Source organism: Microtus ochrogaster, chromosome 4, assembly GCF_000317375.1.
Source record: "Microtus ochrogaster isolate Prairie Vole_2 chromosome 4, MicOch1.0, whole genome shotgun sequence".
NCBI classification, from domain to species: Eukaryota; Metazoa; Chordata; class Mammalia; order Rodentia; family Cricetidae; genus Microtus; species Microtus ochrogaster.
Genome location: NC_022011.1, coordinates 78,957,275 through 78,978,642, shown reverse-complemented (window position 1 = coordinate 78,978,642; position 21,368 = coordinate 78,957,275). Strand labels below are relative to the sequence as shown.

Below are 21,368 nucleotides of genomic sequence, written 5' to 3'. Positions count from 1 at the left end.
CTTTAGAGTCAGTTTTTAATTGGGTCTCTTTCAATATATTTTCCACATACACACACACACACACACACACACACACACACACACACACACACACACACTTATTTTTCAGTTGAGGACAATGAATTCCACGGAATTTGGTTCACTGCTACATAGTGGGTCAAGGAGTATCCAGGCTTAAACCCAAGTTGTATAATCATGTTTCTGCTCTCTATCTGTGCTCCTCTTAGTTCTAGTTATGGCTCCACGTTCCTACTTATGTTCAGAAAACAACAAAACTTAGCAGTTCCAGCGCACCACCCCCATCAAGCCTGCTGATGCTCCTGAAGATATATCCCCCGACACACAAAACTGTCAGTCTCGTAGTCTCTACAATGCCAGAATGAATGCCTGTTTCTTTTGCTATTTCCCTGCACTCAAGATATGGTGTCAAAACAACCACTCTGCTTAAAATGGTCAAGCTACTTTATTCGGCTTTGAAATGGTGATCTGTTCAAACCAGATCCGCAGAGCCACTCAGACTAGTCGGCAACTGTCTCTGCTACTGGCCTAATCGTCCCAAATAAGACTTTGGATGACTTTTCCTACCCCTCCCTACTTCCTTCTCCTTCCTCTCAAGATTTCCTTGTACCTCTAAGGTGTCTTCACTAATGAGGAGGGAGAGGAGAGGGAGGAAGGGCAAGGCACAGAAGAAAATAAAGAAACCATGCTTTCAGGCAGCTTCAGGGAAGCAGGAATAGCATGTAATCTGAACACCTCACAGATAAGAGGTGGCATTTATGCAGACAATGGCAAGTCCCAGCAAATGCTAGTCCTAGGTCACTGTGCAAAAGAGATCACCTAGTAAAGGAATGTCCCTCTAGCAACTAAAATCCAACCTGGTGATTTCCACCACACCCCACAGTCCAAGTCTGAGACACACCAGCACTCTGACAGAGATCCATTCTAAAAGCCACAGGGGTGGGGAGAGTTCCTCTTTAATATACCCCAAATATTCTCATAGATGACAAAGTAAGTTATGTATAATGACTAAATATTATAATACATTTTCAAAACAACTGCTCTGTAATATGTGTCTGTAGATACACCCAATCCATACAATATGCAGCTTTCAAAAAAAGTGATGTTCATATATTCAAATGTCCTACCCACTTGCTTACAAATTGCACATGATACTGGATGGGAAGAGGCAGGAGAGTCCAACCTGACTTCATCCCTCCCAAAACTCCCTCAGAGCCAGCCGTGGCCCAGGCCATGTGGCTCAGGAGAATGCTACCCTATTATCCCGGGCTGTTGTAAATGGATACTGACCAGAAGACATTTACTATGATCCTGGGATACTGGAGAACCGCACATGGAGGAGCTCTTCCAGAACCCTACACTCCCTCTCTGAGGAGCTAACACACTGAGTTCCTCTAGAAGCCTGAGGTTCCCCTCTGGGGAATCACACACTGAGTTTCTCTAGAATCCTGAGGTCCCCCTCTGGGGAATTGCACACTGAGTTCTCCTAGAGCCCTGAGGTCCCTGAAGGGAGGCTGCTTGTCCCTGGCTGCTCAGCCCCAAAATAATCACACAGAAACTATATTATTTAAATCACTGCTTGGCCCATTATCTCCAGCTTCTTACCGGCTAACTCTTACACATTAATTTAACCCATATCTAGTAAACTGTGTATTGCCACGTGACTTTGGCTTACTGGGTAAAGTTGGGGCTACAAGGCTTCTCTCTGACTCCACCTCCTTTCTCCCAGCATTCCCTTTAGCTTTCCCTGCCTAGCTCTGTTCCCCTATAGCTCTGCTATAGGCCCAAAGCAGTTTATTCGTTAACCAATGGTATTCACAGCATACAGAGGGGATCCCACATCACTCCTCTGGGGAATCACACACTGAGTTCTAGAAGCCTTTACCCGCTCTCTGTGCTTTTCCAAAGCCTTGAACTTCCTCTATGTCATACTGATTAACAAACTGATTTGCTAGGCTTGGTAGTGAACGTCTTTAATCCCAGCACTTGGGAGGCAGAGGAAGGCAGATCTCTGTGAGTTCAAGGCTAGCCAGACCTACATTGTGAGTTCTGGGACACCCAGAGATACATAGTGAGACTCTGTTGCTAAATAAATAAACAAACAAACAAACTTGAGGCAAGGTCTTTAGTGCAAGTGTCTTCCACAAAAACCCAATAAGATCCGGTGTCCTCTGGATCTCAATGATTTCCCCTCCCTTCCTACCACCCTCGCCAGATAATTCCAGAAAGAAGATGGCTGATCATTGACCTGAAGATAATTATACATTTTAAACAACTTAGCCATCCTTGCGGGCACTGACAGCAAGAGCACTGACATGTTTGTTCCACCCATAAAGATGCCAGGCCTAGAACACTGAAGACTGTTATTTCTAGTGAGCGACTCTTTCTTAAGTCACTGAATTGTCTATTTTTTTTCTTTTATTGCAGCAAAACACATTTAATATAAAAGGTCCAATGGTAATCACTTTTAAAGTATAAAGTTTCCTTTTACTGCTATGGTCTGAATGTTTGTGGCTCCCTTCTCCAGGGTCACATGTTGAAACCAAATTACTAACATGACGGCCTTAGGTGGTGCTGAAAACATCCTATTGGAGACAAGGTCTTATTGTGTGCCTTGGGTGTGTATTTTTTAATGGGTTAATTTATATCATTTTTTTAAGATTAATTTTTATGACTTTTAACTATGTATGTAGAAGTGAGTGCAGGTGCCTGTGGAGGCCAGAGGCAATGGAGCCCCTTGGGCAGAGGTCACAGGCTATTCTGAGGCCCTGACAAGAGAGATGGTATGGTAATCAAACTTAGGTCCTCTGCCAGAGAAGTACCTGCTCCTAACAGTGGAGCCATCTCCACCGCCCTTTAGTACTTTTCTATCAAAGGTTTAGAATTATAATAAATTAATTTAGCTGCTATCTCTAAATGCCCCTTCACAGAAATGCCATGTCTTCTCTTGGCTCTGCCCTTGTACCAACCCTGATTCTCCTGCCCCACTCCAGAGTCAAGTGTGTACTGCCTCCTCCTGATGGCGTCCCTCTGCTGGGGAGACTCGGGGGCCTCTTAACAAATGTTCGTGGGAACGCAGGATGCAGAAAGATGTACAAGAGTATAAGCATGACCAGATAAGCAGGCCAAGATAAGAACATTCAGAGGACGAAGAGGAGGGAGAGCGAGAGGAGGAACTGGAGGGGGAAGATTGCCACTTCTCTGCCAAAATTAAATAAATAGAACACCGTATCTCTTTGTCCCAATAAGAAAACATGAATGACTTCAGGAAAAGCAAAATGTGACCAAGTGATCAATGTTTGAAATGAGTAAAGTCTAAGGAGGCATGCGCAGTTCATATCCCAACAGAAAAACATCTTCAAGTCTCCTACGACTTCCGCACCCTGCCAAGGACTTCCAAGGATCATTGTCTCTCTAGACAATGTCCTGCAACTTGCATCTATCAAGAACACTGGAGTTGTTATTCCTTGGGACTTCTAGACATGCTACTTCTAGAAAACATGCCTTTCTGAAAGCAAGAGGAACAGAAATCAATAGCTGAATCTGAAAGCACTAGAGAGAGCCACCGAACTCAGCAGAATTGATCCAGTTGCAGTGTAGAATGACGTAATGAGCGAAGATATTCGAAACGGGCTTAACTGCAGAGGAAGTGTTCAAATGTATACTAACAAATGGTAAAAACGTGCACACATAAACCATGTATGTACTTGTGTGTACGTGTGCACATGTGTGTGATTTCATACTATTGGTTTTCGATGAGATCACTGAATTTATTAAATCAAGAAACTCACACTGTCTTTTTTTTTCTTAAGTTGCATAAAGTTAGCTGTATTTCCCGAACTCTCAATCCTTACTTACAACTGTAAAATTGGGTTTAAAAAAATTAGCATCCAGTTCATGTGGTCTTGGAAGATGGCTAAGTGAAGTAAATCCATACAGTAACAAACTCATTAGAGAATCAATGTTACTTGGTACTATTATTTTCAAAATGTAAAAAAAAAAAAATGGTCATCGTTATCATAGTCAAACATCAAGTAGAATAAATGAAGAGGGTAAATAAAAAGCAAGTCGCAGCCTCTCCCTTGCAACCTAGGCCTCCAATCACCTGCCACATCTCAAAGGAGACACACCCTCAACACATTGTGAAAACCACCCCCTCTGCTCCATCATTCTATACATTAATGGCTGACACAGTTCAGAAAGACTTCATATCAGGAAAGGGTGACTTAGGATGACATTAATGAATCGCTGTTTGGTTTTGGGCTTTGAGACAGGGTCTCTTTATGTAGCCCAGGCTAGCCTTGAGCTCCTGATCCCCTAGCACTGCTTCTTAAATGCTGGGATTACAGGTGTCTACCACTATCCCTAGCATGAAGTCATTTTAAAGGAGAAGGAAGCTATAGAATAAAAATTATTGAGGTGAGCAGGGGAGCTAGAAGAGGGTTGCGTACTTAACTTTAGACAACAAAGAGAAAAGACAGAAGGTGACTGACACAACAGTGCTATCAAATCTGTGACCCCAATAACACTCCAAAGTATTTAAGATGATGGAAGGGGGAAAAATAATATAAATTTTTGAGAGGTTTTACTTTACAAGAAATTAATGAGCAGTTACTTTAGGAAAATTGGTTTTGTCTGGCAATGGGAGAGAAATGTGAACTTAACACTTCCACCATCCAGCGAGCACTCTGGCCCCGGGGCTCGTCAACGAGGCTTAGTGAGGAGGCTTACGGAAGACACAGCGATGCCTGGTAACAGCGAGGAAGAATTCACCTGAAACCCATGTCCCTTTAGCTGCCCTTCTCCGCACAGACAAGTACTTCTGAAACACCCTAGAAGCTAGCAACCCCGAGAAAGCTACCCAGCTCTCCCTCCGCATGGGGACCAGAGAGTCTCGCAGAAATGTCCTCAGTGAAGTCAGGGTGTTAGTGTCATAATACAGAACATCATCAAGTCACTGGTGACAGTGTTAAAGTTTCTCATGAACTTCCCCTTCCCTATGGCAATGTTCATTAAGAATGTAAAAGAAGCATGCCTTTCACCCCAAGTCAACCTGTTAAAATAGCCAAATTATTACACATCATAATACAGATCTTTTATTTTGCTGAATGAAAAGTTCATCAAATAACACTGTACATTTCACTTGTCTACCCTCAAAACGCCCATGGTAACATCTTTTCCCAACCCAGTGAAAAACCCTCAAGAAGAACCATTTGTGTGCAAGCCCAACTCTTGCCTCTTATAGCTCTCTATGGCCACAGTTTTCATCTCAATAACACCTTTATCTAGTAAGCTACGTAAGGCACATTTTTAGAGTCTCATACATAACACTGAGTTCACCCAGAGAAAAACACTCCTGTGAAAGTTACTTCACTCTTCTGAACTGTATCTGAGGACAGCTGCCTTTTCACTAAAGAGTACATTGTACTTTATTTATGGCTAAAAACCAAATATGAGTGAGTACATCCCATGTTCCTCTTTTTGGGTCTGGCTTACCTCACTCAGGATAGTGTTTTCCATCCATTTGTATGCAAACTTCAAGAAGTCCTTGTTTTTTACTGCTGAGTAATACTCTAATATGTATATATCCCATACTTTCTTCATCCATTCTTCCATTGAAGGGCATCTAGGTTGTTTTCAGGTTCTGGCTATTACAAACAATGCTGCTATGAACATAGTTGTGCATATGCTTTTGTTGTATGATAGGGCCTCTCTTGGGTATATTCCCAAGAGTGGTATTGCTGGGTCCAGGGGTAGGTTGATCCCGAATTTCCTGAGGAACCACCACACTGCTTTCCAGAGTGGTTGCACAAGTTTGCATTCCCACCAGCAATGGATGAGTATACCCTTTTCTCCACAACCTCTCCAGCAAAGGCTATCATTGGTGTTTTTCATTTTAGCCATTCTGACAGGTGTAAGATGGTATCTTAAAGTTGTCTTTATTTGTGAGCTTATAATTCGTGATCCTAGAGAAGCTAAATAAGAAGGTGAATCCAAAGACAAACATATAGGCATCCTCCTGAATATTATTAACCTTCATCAGGCGATAAAAGGAGACAGAGACCCAAATTGGAGCACCGGACAGAAATCTCAAGGTCCAAATCAGGAGCAGAAGGAGAGGGAGCAGGAGCAAGGATCTCAGGACCACAAGGGGTACACCCATACACTGAGACAATGGGGATGTTCTTTCGGGAATTCACCAAGGCCAGCTGGCCTGGGTCTGAAGAAGCATGGGATAAAACCGGACTTGCTGAACATAGTGGACAATGAGGACTACTGAGAAGTCAAGAACAATGGCAATGGGTTTTTGATCCTACTGCACATACTGGCTTTGGGGGGGCCTGGGCAGTTTGGATGCTCAACTTACTAAACCTGGATGGAGGTGGGCGGTCCTTGGACTTCCCACAGGTCAGGGAACCCTGATTGCTCTTCAAGCTGATGAGGGAGAGGGACTTGATGGGGGAGGGGGAGGGAAATGGGAGGCAGTGGCGGGGAGGAGGCAGAAATCCTTAATAAATAAATAAATTTAAAAAAAGAGTACATTGTAGCAACATCCTGCAGTGCTGCGCTTAATCCCTTACTGCACTTTCTCAAGGTAATCCTCCACTCGCTCCTCCCAGTCCCCAACACATCATCCACTCCTTTATTTCCTCTCCTGCATCCCTCACAAGGCAGAGACAGGAGATAAGCTATAAGCAAAGGTGGGCTAGCTAGACCCTTCCTTCAACAGAACTAAGGCTACTGTTCCCTGATGGGGGAAGAGAGAGTCACTCTGGGGCTGAGCACTGCTGGCCTGGTGTCAGCTCCTGGGGGGATGGCACTCTTCATGTGGTGTGGCACTGAGAGCCAACCCCATTGAGCTACTACTGCTTTCTCAAGCCATCAGATGTCAGCTCAACTCTGGATTCCAAGAGAAAGAGAGCTGAAGAAATCAAACAGTTGTTTTCTCTGTAGAAGCGTCCTTTTGGGTTGGGCAGGAATATTGTAACGTTTTGCAATACAAGTGATAACACCCCAAATGATTCTTTTGTCTCAAAACACAAATGAAAGATTCTTTTTAAAAAGAAGTAAAATGATTGTCTGGAGCATTTCTATGGAAACAACAAAAACAAAAACACCTTTACTCGGAGAAGGCTTATTTCTGCTTACCAAAAGATGATGGTTAGCTTCCTCAGAATCTCATGAGATAATAATTAACAATATTCATACAGGAGGCTGACAAGAATCAGAGATTTGGAAGGAAAAGCAACCTTGACACCTATGGTTGCTAAGTAAGGGCCTACCACACAGCTACTACCTACTCCATCCTTTCTATAGCCAGAAAACTCAGTAAAGAGCTAGCAGCATAGCTGGGCAGTGATGGTGCATGCCTTTAATCCCAGCACTCAGGAGGCAGAGGAAGGCGGATCTTTGTGAGTTCGAGGCCAGCCTGTTCTACAAGAGCTATTTCCAGGACAGGCTCCAAAGCTACAGAGAAACCCTGTCTCAAAAAACCAAAAACAAACAAACAAAAATAGCTAGCAGCATTACCACAGCCACAATTGTTGCATCGTGATTGGTAACAGCCAAATCCACGCAGCTCACTCATCAACAAGTGGCTAGAGAAATGAGTTCCACATACAAAAGGGAACACTCTCTGACCTTCAAGGAAAGAATACCTCTCATTTGCATAGATGAAGTGAAATAAGCCAGGGCTTTAGAGAATAATTAGCAAATGCATACATAATACATATGTGCGTGTGTGTGTGTGTTCGCACACATGCGCGCGCACACACACATCTCCCAACCTAAAACAATCACTCTCACATAAGCAGAGAGTACAATGGTAGTTGCCAGAGGCTTTAGGGTACAAGAAAAAGAGACAGAGGTCAAGGTGAGCCAAGTTCGGAGGGAAGTCTTTTAAGATCTATTCCATAGGAAGGCAATTGTGTCAAGCAATATAGTGTTCCCTGCTTTAAATCTCACAAGAGTAAATATTCACATGAGGGGAAAAAGAGAAGAATTTCTCAGATGACATATGTCTAATCATGTGACGTAATTCTCATTGCACACTGCACTATGTCTTGCCCTGCAAATACACCTTTTGTCAGTTCATGTGGAAATAATAAAAATAAGATTTTTATGCTATAAGTACCAAGAAAGCATCCTCGAACTACAACAGCCATTTCCTTTTGAGAAATAAACAGATAGAAGCCCCGATCAAACTAGAATGCTGCAAAGTCGCCTTTCTTAAGTTTTATTTCCTAACAGGGCACAACTAATTATGTTACTTATGAATACCATAGCAAAACACTTCGTTGTTGTTGTTGTTTTCCTGAGGCAAGAGTTTCTCTGTGTAGTCCTAGCTGTCCTGAAACTCGATTTGTAGACCAGGCTGGCCTAAAACTCACAGAGTTCCTCCTGCCTCTGTCTTCCAAGTGCCGGGCTTAAAGGTGTTTGTTACAATTCCCAGAGACAGACTGCAGAGCCTAAACAAGTATTAAATCAAGAAATGGAACCAATGATAATTCTACATTATTAAGTATTGTTTCTATCATTAAGTCACCAACATAACATAAGGGGAGACGGCACAATTTTCATCCTAAGAGATGCTACTTTTTTGTTTTGTTTTGCTTGTTTTTTAAAGAGTTTTACTCTGCTAATTGGGTAGTATGTACACTTGCTCCTTCCATTTCTCCCCAAGGCAAAGAGGAATACAAGGCTGTTACTAAAAGCCAGAGATCTGGGCATTTCACAGACTCGAGTCAGTGACTCTAGACTGCTCTATTTCACCAGCCATGCTGGGCTACCAAACTGTTCTCCATATGCTGCTGTAAAATGACACTGGCCACTAGTGCCTCCTCTGTCACACCCCGACAGTGGCAGGAAAAACAAAAAAAAAAAAAAATGGAGTTGTTCAATTGACAAGACCCAACTTAGTCAACTCATTAGTGCTTTTCTGTGCAGGGAGAAATGTCAAGACTAAAGAGAACACACTCAAGTTGGTCAATTTTGTTTCTGAAAAAGCATGACTGACTTCAAAAGAAGAATGAGATCTTGGATAATCATGGGTCTCCTGATACGTTCTCACGCTTGAAATAAAGGACAGCCAAAGCATCGACTCTTGGAAGATTCGTCTCTATTACAACGGGCTTCATCAATGTTAGCCATTCCAGAACAGTGCAAAGAAAAAGCTTCCTGTGCAGATCGAAACGGTGCCTAGCGTGAGCTGTACCTCTGACAACAATGTGGGCCGGCTCAATTACACTGACTCAGGCCATTGGTGAGATGAGTCCCACAGGCTGAATAGCAGAGTGGACACTTGGGGTCTGATCAAAACGTAAAACTGCAGACCCTCTAACTCCGTGTGTAATTGCTCTCCGACTTGGAAAGAACAGAGTCTGAGTAGTCAGACACAGCTGTCAGCACTCGAGGAGGAAGGAGTAAAGTAGTTCACCTCCACAAGTCAGCAGCACCCCACCGTACAGGTGTGACAGTGTGTCCTTACTCTGAACATTAATCGTAAGTATTAATCGTCAACCCATTAGAGGTCTGCTACTCATATCAATGGCCTTGAAAAAGCTCCTTCCCTCTCTCCCTCTCTCTCTCTCTACACACACACACACACACACACACACAGAGAAAGAGAGAGAGAGAGAGAGAGAGAGAGAGAGAGAGAGAGAGAGAGAGAGAAATATCACAATTGGTAGTTGAAGACTGCTGACTCTTGAGTATAAACTCTTAAATCAAGTTATAAGATTATAAGAAAAAATATTTCTGCAGAAAGAAAACTGAACCTTCAGTCTTCAGATATTATATCACTTGTGTGTGTGTGTGTTAAGACAAAGAAAGCCAAGTACAAACCAAGCTATTTTCATCTTTAATATTTTCCCCAGCCTACTGAAGAGCCCAGAATCAGAATGGAAAAGAATGCTGGGAAAATGTAGCGTTCACATATGGTTCATCAGCTGCCATGCAGTTTGTGCTTCAAGATATACAACTCAAGATCTCCTTTAAAGTAGCTACCCAAACGCAGACAGATTTCATGGGGTGTCACCCAGCCACGATGTGAGAAGCCCTTGTCTCTGCAGAGATGGCAAGGTTAGCCTTCCCCAAGCAAACAGTTGCAGCCTTCAAAGGCACCCGCTTTTTCACAGCGAGTTTCAGCGCTGGATAAGATCAATGGCATATGGGCACTGGATTCCAATCGTTTTCAAACAGGAGGGCTGTCCTTTGTGCAAGACGATTGTAGCTCGGCAACAGCTGATCGTTAGTGCACAAGCGACAATACTGCCAGTTGAAAAAAAAAAATGCACCTTCCTTAAAACAAACCATACTTTTTTGTTCCCAGGAAGTTTGATACTATTTCGAGCAACAAAGACACAAAAGATACATTCTGACATCCTCAAGAATGGTTTTAGGCAGATCAAGAGTAAACAAGATAACAGCAGCAGCCTGAGAAACAGCCAAGGTGAGCAGGAGGCAGGGCAGGGAGGTTGGAGTGGAAATGGGTATCTGTGATCTAAGAAATTCAGTCTTCACTGATGAATGGAGGTGGGAGGGGGAAAGAGGACAGAGATCTTTTTTTTTTTTTTCAGTTAAAAGAAAGAAGTGTGCGGTGCCGGTTTTTTTTCACGAGTGCGTGTTGACTAAACAGCAGGCAAAAATCTAGTTTCGTGACTTAAGACTGACTCAGTGAGAGTAACCTAAGTTTGTATGTGGCTACAATCGTGAGACCTAACCAATTTGAGGACTCATACCAAATATTTTGTGACAATTCTTTCAACGTTTCAAGAGTCTTCCGATACCAGCAAGAAGCCTATGATTAGTCACGGAGTCCTACTATTGATTTCAAATGACCATTTTGTATGATGGGCACCGGTTCTGTTCTGCCCTCTTTTAAAGAAACCACTAACGATCCAGAGTGCTTTCGTCACCCGTTTCCTAGAACTGAGGGCCTAAAAACGGTGTCAGGGATGGAAGTCAGAGAGCAAGCAGAAGCCCCAAAGGTCCGGGCAAATTCTTCTGCAGCGCGGCCCCGTCTCCCGCGTGCGTGCGGGAGTGGAAGAGCTGGAAGTGTGTGCGCTCCTCCTCCCTCCGGGCCGCGCTGGGGACCATCGTTCCAGGATGTCAAGTGGGTGGCGGCTAGCCTCGGAGGAGAAGCCCTGCCTGGAAGCGCCGAGTGCTACTCCGATGGAGACGGCCGAGCCCCCTCGCAGCGGTTCCTCGCGGCCAGCCAGCGCTCACCTTTGTTCGCCGGCCCTCTCTGTGAGGAGGAAGCCGGGGAAGGAGGAGCGCGGGCGGCGACCCAGCTCTCAGCGGCCCCTTCGCGGCGCCCCGGAGGACATTCACGGGCGAGTCGGACCCTCTCTAGCTTCCCAGAGGCCAGCCCGGTCGAGGGATCGGGCACCCCACGGTGAACAAAAAGGTTGGGAGGTGTGAGCCCGAGCGCGGGGGCGTGCGCCACGGAGCTGGCGAGTGTGCTCGCGTGTGCGTGTGTGCAGGAGAGCAGGCGCTCCGGCCCTTCTTACCTCTCGAAGATGAGCCGCACCATGAAGATGCAGAAGGCCAGGGGGAAGGCGAGGTAAAGGTCCTCCGCCTGAGGGAAGGTGGCTTCATCCGTGTTCTTCAGGTCTGCCCAGGTGACATTGTGAGGAAGCCAAAACCTCTCGTTCCAGAACCAAGCTAAGATCCCTGCCATCTTGCTTTGTCCACTCCCGTGTCGCGGCTCCCGCGCTCCTCCGAGCTCTCCGCAGCGCAGGGTGCCGGGGATGCGCGCTGGGCTGGCCTCGAGCCTGTGCTGCCGCTGCCGCTCCCGCCTGCCGCCGCCTCCTCCGTGGCCGCTGCGCTCCCAGGCTCAGGGCTGGCTCCGCTCCTCTCCTCCCTCTGGCCGCGCTGGGAAAAGGGCCGCCTCGCCTGTCACGTGGCAGCCTGGCCGCACGCCCTGATTGGCTGGTGCCCGCGTCAAACAGCGAGGCACACGCGGCCGGCTCGCCCACGCCCTGAGGGCTGCGGGCCACGCTCTGGCTCTGCACCCGCACCCGGTGCGCGGCCGGCACCTGTGTCCCGGCCCGGAGTTGACTCGCACACGGTCAGAACGCCCGCTCCTGCCCTGTTGGAGTTTGCGCTCTCGTCCTCTTGCCTTGCGCAGAGAGGCAGGCGAAAAGGGGGCTGGCATGGGCCGAGCTTCCAGAGAGCCCTGCACTGAGAAAGAACCGCTGCTGAAGAAGAAGTAGGGGGTGCAAAGGCAAAGAAGGAAGGAGTGGGAGGGGGAAGGATCATCCTCCCTGGTGAGAAAAGAAAATCAGGAACTGGGGCAGGAGAGTTTGGTAAGAGACTTCTGTCTCCAACCCAAGCCTGCCCCCTTCCTTGACCTTCCTGTCACGTTTTACATTACTACTTCTCACTGAACCGGCTCTCCAGGGCATAAGGCCCCTTATTTTGATTTATGAAATAGCCGGAGAAGTTAGAAATTTGTGATTAATTAATTGCTTAGTGATGGTGGTGATGAGAACAGCTGGTAACAGCTGCATTCTGTGAAACTACTCCACTAACCCCTGCAAACATTGCGGGAGCAGGACTTGGTAGGTAATCCTACTACATCAGGAGAAGGTATTTATTCTAAACGGAACCCTCAAGGCCTATACTGTCGCCTCCAGATTCTCACCTCCTATTCTTATTGAGCTTCCACTTATGCCTCCTCCACCCTTCGAAATGACTCAAGGTCAGCTGTGATTGCAAAGGTCCGTTCTTGTCTTCGTTCAGGCTGCTTGACGACACGGCTCAAACAATGAACACGTATGGCTCACACTCCCAGAGATAAAGCCCAAAGCCGCGGTGCTAGTGAATCTAATATGTGGCAAAAGCACACTTCCTGAACTCTTCCTGACAGGTGGTTGTCTTCTCAGAGAATCTCTTGTTCAGAGGTGGGAAGAATATGTACCCTCCTATCTATCATTTTACTAGGGCATGAACCCTCTTCCCAAGCCTTCTCCCTCATAAGCTAGTTACATCCCACGGGCTCTGTCTCCAGCTGCCAATACATTGACCTTTGGGAGAACACAAACATTCGGTTCATTTTAGTAATCTTTGGATGGCCACCAGTACTAACCTCTCCTCAGAATCTCTTCTTCCTGTGGGCATGGCTCAAGCCAAAAGGACAGGGTCGCTTTCCCCCTTCTCTCTTGGTTGCACACCTCCTTTCTAATATCACAAACTCTACCCAAGCCATTTTCAAACTGAAATCTTACTTCGTCCGCCACCTGTTTGGCTGCTATCCGATCTAAACGACCAGCATTTCACATAACCGCCTAACTCCCAGTTCCGTCCATGTTTCTCTGCTGTCCACTCTCGGCCATAGTCATAAAGTTGAAATTTTTGTCACATAATTCCAGTACTTAAACCTGCTTCATCTCTGTTCTTCCCCCAAGTAGAAGTCAATGTCATTATAATTCCTTATGACATTTGATTCCTTATTATTGCTCTGATCTCGTGTGTTCTGTATGTGGCTATCATGTCTCCCTGCTCTTCATGGACCACACCACCCATGCCTCCACAGTCTTTGTATATTGTATGCATCTCCTCGGTCCCTGGAAAATCTCTCCCAAAGTATCTGTCTTCTTTTTCCTGTGTTTTGTTCTGGATAAAGCTTTTCTTTTACAATTCAAGTTAATGTAAAACCCTAAACCTCAAAGCCACCATCACCATCAATGCAACATATAACATCATTGGCACCTTGTCTCTAAAGTGTAAGCTTCAACAAGTTTAAAATATACATCTATCAATCAGGTACATGACTTTAAACCTGGTACTCCTGAGGCAGAGGTAGGTGGATCTCTGAGTTCAAGGCCAGCCTGGTCTATAGATCGATGAGTTTCAGGACAGATGGGGCTATACAGAGAAACGCTGTCCCCAAAAAACAAATACCTATGTCTATATAAGTATAGGTAGATAGGTAGATAGACAGACAGACAGACAGATATAGTCTGTTTTATCAAATGTAGTTTCAAATTGCCTACTACATAGTAGTACATAGAGAACCCATTAAACTATTGACTTAATGAATCAGCGTTGCTCTAATAATCTCCCTCCCCAGAAAGGAGACATCTTTAGGTGAAGGTAATATTTGAGTAATTAAGTTCGATGTTCATTGATTCATGGGGAGCACAAAGCGGGCAAAAAGAAGGAATTGTTCATTTCCAGGTAGAAGAAGGAAGATGTCACTGAAGTGTGTCTTCTTTGGAGGGAAGTCACCATCCACATTCCAGAACCTGTGTCAGCAGCTGCGTTAACCCGTCCCTTTGTGTCTCCTCTCTCTGTCTCACTCATCTGCCTGTGCCCTGTTTCCCACCTTTCTCAAGCTGCCTTTCTACAAGACAAACTAATGAGAGAATGAAAGCTTCTCACTCACCCATCACCTTTGAGAATAGGGAGGGATTTGGAGAGTATTGTAGAGCATTGATTCTGTCAGGCGGTTCCAGAAGGAGGATTTAGTGCTTGTCAGGATCTTGGATGGGTTGGTTAGCTTCTACAAGCGTGCACACGTCCGCCCGTGTGGGCTGCATAAGGATGGCAGCTGCCTTAACCTCTAGCCACTATTATGAAGCTGGCATGAGATTAGTTATGGGAAAGAGCCTCTGTCAACTCTTCACCCCGATACCCATATACAGTGAAGCAAACACCTCTTTTGCTTGTCTAACCTCTCTCCCTAAAGCAATGGTGCCAACATACCACCCATCCCTCAAAACACAATAAAGTGAGCCATCATTTCTTATCTGATCATATTTTGGTTAATTCGGAGATGGGCTCATGGTAGCAGGGAAGGTCCTTCTTCAGATAGTGGAGAATTGATCAGCAGCCTATATTGTAAACACTTGGATTCAAACTCAGAGACCATTGTGTACCATACTTCTTTGTAGAGCTGGAAAAAGTAATAGCTAGTTTGCTACAAAAAACAAAGTCAGACTCGGAGAGTTCAGTAAGAATCTAAGACACAGAGAGTTCTGTCAGCATCAGCTTCAGGTCCCACATAGCACAAGGGTACTGATTTTCTTCTCATCTTTAAACTCCAAGAATAAGTTTAACTTTATGGAAAGTTTTCCCTATCTCTATTATTGCAGCTTTAATCCAGGAGCCCCATTATCCAAGCCAATACTCTGAGAGCACAGGTCAGACTCTTAGACTCAAGGGAAAGTTAGTGATAGGAGAGGAAGCACCTTTATACCTGTCCAATAGGGACTCCTAACTGTTGCCCCGGGAAACCACAATGCAATGGATACCTCACACGAATATGTGGCTCAGTGAGAAAATGAATAGTTGGTTGGTAAACCAAAGAAGCAAGAGAAAAGAAAAGGTAGAAAGGTAAACTTTTGTTGAGGGGCAGAAGTATAAACTGCCTGAACCCCAGCTGGGAAACAGCTCTGTGATCTGAATATGAGGGAGGGTATGTGAATACACCTGATTTCCAGGCAACTGGAAACTAGCAGCCAAGCTATGCCAGCTTTCTCGTCCTCGGTTGCACAACCGCATCTTAGTTCTTCTATGTACATTCAAGTTCACATATCAGGACTCTACTTCTCAGGAGCAGGAGACCAGCCAAAAGTTGCCACGATTGTCCACTGTGAATTTGCATGACCTGAGATTGTAGTGCTCATCCTACAGAAAGAACACACAGATCTACTTGGGTAGCAAGATGTACTGAAAAGCCAGGTAGCAATCCACACCAGTGCCTCTCAAGAAGCACTAGACGTTAGAGGATAATGCCCACCGAGCGCTGATAACAGGGACTCAGAGGCAGAAGGAGACTCCAATCAGGAGGTAGAAATATAATGAGATTACGAGGAATGGGTAAGATTTCTAAAGAGCATGAGCAGTGGGAAGAGGTGGAACAAATCTGATAAGAACAATAAATAAAACATTGCTGATACATCAGATAACAGATAGCCTTTAATCTGGAATAAAGGGATACACTTATGAAATTTAATGAGGCTGTGTTTTATCTATGACTAGAGCATAGGACCTGTTTTATAGTACCATCCCTTGTATATAATGCCCTCTTAGGTTACACACACCTGCGTATATATAGTCAGTGCTTGAAACAGAGGCGGTGCTAAAACTAAGCATTCAGTTTAAACACCTCATCGATTCTAAATATTTACTTTTTAATTTTGTGTATGTGGGGGTATGTGCAAGTGAGCTCTAGTTAACATGTTTTGTGGTACCTAATAGGGGAGCTGGGAAGTAAACTCCAGACCTCTGTAACAGCAACAAGTATTCTTAACTACTGAGCCAAAAAAGGAACTGGAAATAATAGGGAATATTACAGAAATTTTATTTCTGTAGTTTTCTTGTGAATTCAATGCCCTCTTGCTGTGGTTGGCAAAGTCGCCATATGTCTACACTAGTTTTGGTTTTGGTTTGTTGTTGTTGTTGATGATGTTTGTTTATTTGTTTGCCCGGGTGCCCACCTATGGGGATTTCATTTATACTATATAGATTATGTGCCCTTGTAAGTGATTTCAGCAAGAGGTAGGCAGGATCTCTCTCTACAGTATGCAGATCAGCAATAACCATGCAAGGCAAGACACTTAGTATCTTCTCCCAATTTAAAAAGAAGAAATGAGTATTATTTAACCAACAGCATTAGACTGATGATAAGCTAAGGTGTCAAACTTGAACAGGAATATCTAAAACACAGAACAAATTCCATAGCCTGCATTCTTGCCCGTCTTTAATCTTTCTTTGTTTTTGTTTGTTTTTCAATATTTATTTATTGTTTGGGAATTTCATGCAATGCATTCTGATCACATTCATTCCCAGATCCTCCCCCACCTTCCTACCTATCTACCCAACCCCCTCCTCAAAAAAACAAAGCTTGGGGCTGGATCAGGAGTTAAGAGCTCTGCTGCTCTTGCAGAGAGTTCAGGTTCTATTCCCAGCAACTACATGTTGGTTCAAAGCTCTCTGTAACTCCAGTTACAGACAATCTGATATCGTCTTCTGACCTCTGTGACCACAAAGCACACATACATGGTGCTCAGACATACATACATACATACATACATACATACATACATACATACAAGGAAAATATTCATAAAATAGGATGAATAAATCTAATAAAAACAATAAATAAAATAAAACACAAGACCCATGGAGTTATGTTTGTGCTGGCCAGCTACGGCTTGGTGTGTGCAATCTGACTTTGAATGTGGTTGATATGCCAAGTATTACTTCATTGAAGAAAATTAGGTTTTCCTTCAAACAGCAATCAAATGCTATTTTTCATGCCCATCTCCTCAGTCTGTGTGCTAGATTTTGTCTGGCCTCAATTTCAACTGTTCTTATGCATGTTGTCACAGTATCTGTGAGCTTATATGAGCATCTTCCCTGTTGTGTCTGGAAAATATTGTTTGCTTGAAGTCACTCACTAACTCTGGCTCTTATAATCGTTCTGTCTCCCTCTTCTGCGTAGAGCCCTGAGCCTTGAGGAAAGGAAGTATGATACAGACATCCATTTAGGACCGAGCGTTCCAAAGGCTTTACTCTATGGATATCGAGCAGTCATATAGGTTAATTACCATCTACTGCAAAAAGAAGCTTTTCATTTGGGCCATTTTATTTCTTTGTCCATTTAGCAGAATAATAATACTAGGTTTGACCTATTTAGCTTCAGACTGTTTGCCTGAGTCCTATATCATGAGCTTGCCAGGAATTCATTTTTTTAAAGTGTTTGATGATTCCCACAGCATTTGTGCCATGCTTGCACCAGATAATGCTATATGTCCATCAACTGGGGCATGGCTAATGAGAATGTGCCGTGTTTACACGATAGAATTTCATTCAACTGTTAAAAATTAAATTGGAAATTTGTAAATAAATATCTGGAACAGAAACAGTCATCCTGATTAAGTAGCCCAGACCCAGAAAAAACAAATATTGCCTGTTTTCTCTTACATGTGGATGTTAACTTTTTACCTTCATTCAAAATTCTATAGAAACGAGATAGTTTACAAGTAACTGTAAATGAATAGGAGAAGGGCAAATAGAATATAGCATTATCAAGGATATGGGGGAAATTAGGATAGGAAGATTAAGTGGGATGGGGTATGTGAGGGCAGAGTAGAGGAGGGACGAGAGCAAGGGATAACTAACAATAATGGCCTTTTCACAAAGCCATATGGAAGCCTACTATTTTGAAATACCAAGTGTTACTTCGTTGGTATAAATATATAAAAGGAATTTATATAGGGTACCTTATAATGGGGGGACAGTACTCCAACTATCTTATATGTACATATAAGATATGTATATGTATATATATATATATATATATATATATATATATAACATTTAGAAGGTGGGCTATCTGATTTATTTGCCCAATTCTACTTCTCACTATTCAAACCAAAGAGAAAAAGAAAACTCAAAATTCCTTCTGGATAATTTGTGGGAGGAGTAAATGGCCTAAATAATCCTTTAAATTATTGAGTTTATATAGAAACATAGTATTTCCTGGCTGAAAGAAGTCAAATTTGCCAATACGGTCATCAACCAGATTTAACAATTCTAACAATAAGAAGCTCATTCCCGGCAAAGTGATCATTCAGTTTTGACATGCTATGACTACTAGAAAATATTTAATGAATACATGCTCATGAGAAACACAGCAAATTCTTCTTAGTTTCCACATATGTAAGAGGGGATACTGTATTTATATTGTCTAAATAGGCTTAGACCTTAAAGATTCAACTCTAGTCACATCATCTTAAACGAATACAGTGTTTTTGAGTAATGACTCCTATATTATGGTGATAGGAATATCTGAGTGGCATCCCATGCCACCCAGTGCTTATTTGCATCTATGATGACTATAACAAAGAAGAACTTTGCTTTAAGAAGTAATTATGGGGAATTCAGTACCCTTTCAAATTAAATATAGAAAGAGCAGCCCAAAATTATCTGAAAAAAATTAACAGCTGGGCATCATACAAATCAACAGTCACCTGTACTGAAAACAGAAGAAAAGGGTGAAACAATATTTCATTCATTGTATGATATATAGATATATATCAAGTGTAAAGACAAGAGAAGAACCGAGTGGCCACACTAAGGTGGAAATTGCTTCATTATCTTCAATTGTATTCACTAGCTAAATTACTTCATACTAAATAGTAGCTTTAGAGAATTCAGAATTGTCATTCATTCCATAGCAAAGCTAGAAGTTGCCGTGACCCATAGACCTGAGGAGAATTACAGCCACAACTATCAAATCTGTAGATGCCAAGAAAGCACCATGTTCTGAGAAATAGCAGGAATTGCCAACTCAGATGACTTCAGGGCCCACGCAGGGAACAAAGTGCATGGCACTGAAAATGGAGCTGAGTCAAAGGTCTTACGGGCATTGAATTCTTTTTCTATGCATCTTTTATTTCTTCGTTGACAACATGGTAACTGTAGGCAAGTCAATCATATCTGTTGACCAGGGTTACTTCCTTGTCTTTACACTTAAAAGACTTTATTTATGTAGAAGGTCATATTTTAAAAGCAGTCCTTTTATTTGGGAAGCGAGGAATCCGTTTGGAAAATAATAGTCAATTTAGTAATGAATACGGAGATCTCAAGAAGTCACTTAGTGTATGTGAAGATCATCACCAAATTTGGGGTGTGTGTGTAGCTGAGTTTATCAACAATGGTCTTTATTTCCTTGGAAAACTTTTTTACTGAAGACTCAATCTTTTGAAACTTCAAAGTTTTACTTGTTCAATAGGAATAACACTACATACCACCTGAAATAAAAGCAGGATTTCATTGAGAGTGTGTAGCATTCATTATAAACATGGAGGCATGTGTTATCATTACTGTTATGAATCACATAGTTACTCAAAGAGTTCCTTCTTCTAGGGAAGGAAGACTCAGACATGTGGGAAGTCGCCCTCATGACAGAATGGGCCTTGACTGCTGAGATGGCCAGAAGAATTGGCTTTCATTTATCACACAAAAAAGGCAAAGTGAGGAAGGGACAGAGGAGGGGAGGAGACTCTGGGAGCCTCTGGTTCCTGCTTGTGCTTCCCCGTGACATTTCACCTTAGAGCTGCCATCACATCTGAGACACCAGTGATGTTTTTACAGAAGCACGTGAAAGGGCTGGTGGTTTATAGAAATAACTCAGGAAGATAGAAGCAGAAAAAATTGGAGAAGTCGTGGTTTTAAAATCCTGTATTTTAAGCTCAGGAGCCCCAGGAAAAGGTGCAGTCAGTGCAGGCCACTAGGCGCTTGAGAAATAGTTAAAGAACCATGGATAAAAACATGGTTGAGGTGGTGCAACTTTCTTCGGTCGTCCCGAATCCGGGTTCATCCGACACCAGCCGCCTCCACCATGCCGCCCAAGTTCGACCCCAACGAGATCAAAGTCGTCTACCTGAGGTGCACCGGAGGTGAGGTCGGCGCCACATCCACCTTGGCCCCCAAGATCGGCCCCCTGGGTCTGTCTCCGAAAAAAGTTGGTGATGATATTGCCAAGGCAACCGGTGACTGGAAAGGCCTGAGGATTACAGTGAAACTGACCATCCAGAACAGACAGGCCCAGATTGAGGTGGTGCCCTCTGCCTCTGCCCTGATCATCAAAGCCCTCAAGGCCACCAAGAGACAGGAAGAAGCAGAAGAGCATTAAACACAGCGGAAATATCACTTTCGACGAGATTGTTAACATTGCCGGGCAGATGCAACACAGGTCTTTAGCCAGAGAACTTTCTGGAACTATTAAAGAGATCCTGGGTACTGCACAGTCTGTGGGCTGCAATGTGGATGGGCGCCACCCTCATGACATCATTGATGACATCAACAGTGGTGCTGTGGAATGTCCAGCTAGCTAAGAAGCAACAAGAGGAAATATTTCAATAAAAGACCATCTGATAACCAAAAAAAAAAAAAAAACAAAACAAAAAAAAAAACAAAAAAACATGGTTGAAAGACCTGACACATGGATTGCAATCTAGAAGGACATCAAGGAGGTACGATTTGTGTAGATCTAGAGACGTGAACCAAGGACAACTGGCTAATATCTCTGGAAGTCTGTTTTATCTTCATAGTAGAAAACTTTGTAGCTGGCCCATTCTTATCTGTAGCCGTGCCGTTCCACCACTGTGCTTCCTACAATGAGAAACAGGAGAAGATTTTAATGTGAAAAGTAATGAGGGTCTTGAGAGATGTGAACCATCACGAGCACCTGTTCTTGCAGAGGACCAGGGTTCTAGCAGAGAATGTAAGTTAATAGTTGAAGCAAACCAAATGCCTAAATTCAAACTAAGAGCCAACATTCATTGGTTGTATCACTGTCATGAATAATAATTTCTGTGCCCAGTGTCCAGTTA

General features: G+C 43.6%; 1 protein-coding gene and 1 pseudogene across 2 annotated transcripts in view; one reads left to right on the top strand and one right to left on the bottom strand.

Moving 5' to 3' along the window:
• The window catches only part of Cers6 (ceramide synthase 6), a 240,530-nt gene extending 228,642 nt beyond the window's left edge, over positions 1–11,888 (bottom strand). For both annotated transcript variants that reach the window (XM_005346512.3, XM_005346513.2), the window contains exon 1: positions 11,529–11,888. In XM_005346512.3, coding sequence (XP_005346569.1) covers positions 11,529–11,698 — 170 coding nt within the window. In that variant the 5' untranslated portion in view covers positions 11,699–11,888. The remainder of the gene's footprint in view (positions 1–11,528) is intronic.
• An 8,433-nt stretch (positions 11,889–20,321) lies between these two features.
• Positions 20,322–20,935, top strand: LOC101997697 (annotated as a pseudogene).
• The last annotated feature ends 433 nt before the right edge of the window (positions 20,936–21,368 follow it).